This window comes from Zosterops lateralis (assembly GCF_965231275.1).
Source record: "Zosterops lateralis genome assembly, chromosome: 31".
Taxonomy (NCBI): domain Eukaryota; kingdom Metazoa; phylum Chordata; class Aves; order Passeriformes; family Zosteropidae; genus Zosterops; species Zosterops lateralis.
In genome coordinates, this window is record NC_139791.1 from 2676463 (window position 1) to 2680615 (window position 4153).

Genomic DNA, 4153 nt, shown 5'->3' on the forward strand with positions numbered 1-4153 from the left:
AGCCCTACAGAGCCACAATGGACCCTTGGTTCCACGAGGCCTTGCTGTGTCACAATGGACTTTTGGTTCCATGAGTGTTCACACTGTCAACAATGGTCTGAGTTCTGCAGTGTCCCCATGGATCCTTTGTTCCATGAGGTTCCATAGCATAACATGATCACCTTGATTCCAGAAGGTTCTGCAGTGTCACAATGGACCACTGGTTCCATGCATCCATACACAATCACAATGACCCCAAGGTTCCATGAGCTTCCATATTCTCAGCAATGGTCTCCTTGGTTCCATGAGGTCCCGCTCTGATAGAATGGACCTTTGGTTCCATGGGGTTCCACTGCATTACAATGGACCCTTTGTTTCATGAGGTTCCAAGGTGTCACAGCTGACTCCTTGGTTCTATGAGCCTCTGCTGACAGCAAATGTTGAAAATATCTGAATAAGACTCTTTAACAGTAATTTGGTGTTTAAGAGGGAATCATTTATTCAGGCCTGAGGTTATTCGTGGGGTAATTCCTAATATTATGTAGACACATTTTTCTAAAAGTGTATTGCTTGTGTAGAGCCACTAAATGCATATTACAATTTACCCATTTCCATAAAACCCATCCCAAGTTCCCAGACTCATTCCTTGTTTTTCTATCACTGCACCCTTGAGCCAGATGTCTTCTTCTTGTCTTCCAACCATCCTTGCAGGGAATACAGGCCCTGCATGACTTGTTCCTTATGTTAAAAGCTCACAGGCACAGTAAAAATGGAATTAACCCTTTTTGGTAACAAGGCTCTGTGTGGCCAGGCAGAGGCAGGCAGGAGGAAGAGCTGTCAGCAAAGGAAGGGCCCAGCCAGGTGGGGCAGCCGGGGGATGACGACAGCCTGCAGGGACAGAGGCGCAGGGCATGGACACCGTAGGACAGCCTGGGCTGCACAGGGCACAGGGATGGGCAGCAGCTGCAAGGCCCTGACACAGCCAACTCCTGCAGCACTTGGGCCATGGCTGCTGGGCCTGGGCCTGAGCCATGAGCAGGAGACAAGTGACCCTTGCAGCCCTGGGGCCTCATTGCCTCCTTGGCCCTGCTCAGCAGCCTGGCAGGGGCCGCCCCATGGTCCTGCCCTTGGCATTGCACATCCCCACATCCCAGTGGCCTGGGAAGAGCCCTGAGCACTGAGGGAGGGACAGGATGTGCCTTGGCAGGGGCTGGGGCTCAGGCCTTGGTTCTCTGGATTCCTGAAACACATCCAGGGTTGCTCAGCATCAGAGACACCTTTCCCTTGTTTTTCCCCACCTGTCATCGCTGCCTGCAGTTTCCTGATCTAACTGGAACCTAGGGACATTTTCTCAGTTGTGTCTCTCAGTGGGACCCATTAAAACTTCAAGAAAGTTTGGAGTTTGTATGTGACTTTGGATTCTTGAGAGTTTTATTTAACTGATTCTCAGGGACTCAGCACTAAACCCCCAAGAGGCTCATTAAATTGCTTGTGCTGTGTCTGTGCTGCTGAGCTGGGCTGGGCTCCTGGCACAGAGGCAGCTCCTGCCAACCAAGAAGAGCTTCAAAAAGACATTTCTCCTGAAGAGCAGCTCCTCTCCCAGCCCAGCAGGGCTGAGGGCACTGCCTGCAGATACCTGAGAGCAGTAAAGCAGACAGAGGCTGAAAGCTGTTGGAAGGACAATTCTGAGTTCCTTCATAGAGAAATCTTCACCACTTCTGACACAGTAAGTCCCTGGCTGCAGGGATCTCCTAAAGCTGACCCAGGACAGGACTGACAGCACTGTAAGGATGGCTCTGCTGCCCTTTCTGCTTTGGGGGAGGATGTGCTCCAGAGCGGGGCTGCCCTGGGCACCGTCAGAGGGACAGGGCAGGACGGCTCCTGCTGCCAGGGACGGCTGCAGGGGCTGAGGCTGGGGCTGCAGCCAGGGCTGCCCAGGGCTGTGGTGCAGAGCAGGTGCTGCAGCCCTGAGGGCTCTTGGCCAGGCCAGGGCATCTGCCACCTGCCAGGGGCAGCTCTCAGCCTGCCTGGGAGCTCCCCATGGACTGTGGGGAGAAGTTGGAGGTGGAAGGAGTAACCCCCATCAGGGCAAATTCCTCCTGCTGTGGAGATGGTGCTGCATGGCCAGAGCTGCTCTCAGCTTTCTCCTAAAGGAAAGAGAAAGGGGCTGTCAGGGTTGTCTGTGTCACTGAGACTCCTGCACTGTCACCCTGGGGATCAGCAGATCTGCCTCAGAGCTCCCTCAGAAAGTGCCTCCTCACCCTCCTCTACCTACAGACAGCACCAGCAGCACCTTGGCTTGCAGCATTTCTGTTTGTCTGAGCTGCCCTTAAGGCCCTGGTGCCAGGGAGATGCCCCTGGGCAGTGGCCTGTGCTGGGAGGGGTGTGCAGGGCAGAGCTGAGCCCCCAAGGCTGGGCTGGGCTCTGGGAGCACTGGCAGGGACAAGAGTTGGATAGGGAGAAACAGTTCCCAGTAGGCACAACTCCAAGCAGCAGAGAGCCAGAACACCCCTTGTTGTTTGTCCTTCTCCAGCTGCACAGAGGAAGAGAAGGGTTTAGAGAAATTAACTTTGGACCTTCAAAAAGACTACTTTTTTTCAAGAAAATTTTAATTGTGATTGTCCTGAAGTAGAGGGAGATGTAATGAGCAAACGGTACCAGTGTGGGACCAGCATCTCTGACTGCACTGAGGCACAGGGAGCTCTGTTTTCCCTCTGCGCTACTCAGCGTTCACACTAAGAGTAGTGCTTGAGATGAAGCAATAATTCAGCAGGAGCAGAAACCCAAAGTCAAAAAAGTTTAGCAAAGCTCCCTGAAGGGAACAGAAGTGATTTTGAGGGGATTCCAAATACAGTGAAAAGATTGACTCAAAGAAAATGGTCCCAGGTTGTCAATGTTTTCTTTCAACAGCCCACAATGCCCAGAGTGAAGAAATGTCCAACAGCAGCTCCATCAGCCACTTCCTCCTGCTGCCATTGGCAGACACGCGGCAGCTGCAGCTCCTGCACTTCTTCCTCTTCCTGGGCATCTCCCTGGCTGCCCTCCTGGGCAACGGCCTCGTCATCAGCGCCGTGGCCTCCAGCCACCACCTGCACAGCCCCATGTTCTTCTTCCTGCTCCACCTGGCCCTCACCGACCTGGGCTCCATCCTCACCACTGTCCCCAAAGCCATGCACAATTCCCTCTGGGACACCACAACCATCTCCTACCCAGGATGTGCTGCACAGGTCTTTTTGATTTTCTTCTTCCTGGGGTCAGCGTTTTCCCTCCTGACCATCATGTGCTACGACCGCTACGTGTCCATCTGCAAACCCCTGCACTACGGGACCCTCCTGGGCAGCAGAGCTTGTGCCCACATGGCAGCAGCTGCCTGGGCCAGTGCCTTCCTCTATTCATTGCTGCACACAACCAATACATTTTCCCTGCCCCTGTGCCATGGCAATGCCCTGGGCCAGTTCTTCTGTGAAATCCCACACATCCTCAAGCTCTCCTGCTCACGCTCCAGCCTCAGGGAACTTGTGCTTCTTGCTGTTAGTCTCTGTTTAGCTTTTGGCTGTTTTGTGTTCATTGTTTTCTCCTATGTGCAGATCTTCAGGGCTGTGTTGAGGATCCCCACTGAGCAGGGACGGCACAAAGCCTTTTCCACCTGCCTCCCTCACCTGGCTGTGGTCTCCCTGTTCCTCAGCGCTGGAATATTTGCATACTTCAAGCCCCTCTCCGTCTCCTCCCCATCCCTGGATCTGACCCTGTCAATTCTGTACTCGGTGGTGCCTCCAGCCCTGAACCCCCTGATCTACAGCCTGAGGAACCAGGAGCTCAAGGCTGCAGTGTGGACACTGATCACTGGACGATCTCAGAAACAATAACTTGGTTGCCAATTTCTGCAAATCACTTGTAATAAAAGTCATCTTTGATATCCCTTGTTAGTTTGGTTATCAGGGTTTTGTTTTGTTTTAGTTGTTCAATATTGTCCTCAAAGCGAGGCCATTGTTTATGCCCTTTCTTGTTTTGTTTCTCTCCACGTTTGCTGGGACCACAGACTGTGTCAATGAGGAGCTGGGATCTTGGTGGCTTTAAATGAACAGAAGGATCTTCCAACAAAGTTTTCAACAGAGAGCCCCCTTTTGTTCCCTTCTCTGGGGCTGCAGCAGCAATGTCTGTGTGCAGAGCTGGG

At 52.9% G+C, this 4153-nt stretch overlaps 1 protein-coding gene across 1 annotated transcript; it reads left to right on the top strand.

Moving 5' to 3' along the window:
• Positions 1-2912: 2912 nt before the first annotated feature.
• Positions 2913-3845, top strand: LOC310920747 (olfactory receptor 14J1-like; the record flags this gene model as incomplete). Its single annotated transcript, XM_083880806.1, has 1 exon — positions 2913-3845. The coding sequence occupies one exon, from the start codon at positions 2913-2915 to the stop codon at positions 3843-3845; it is 933 nt and encodes a 310-aa protein (XP_083736932.1).
• Between the last annotated feature and the right edge of the window lie 308 nt (positions 3846-4153).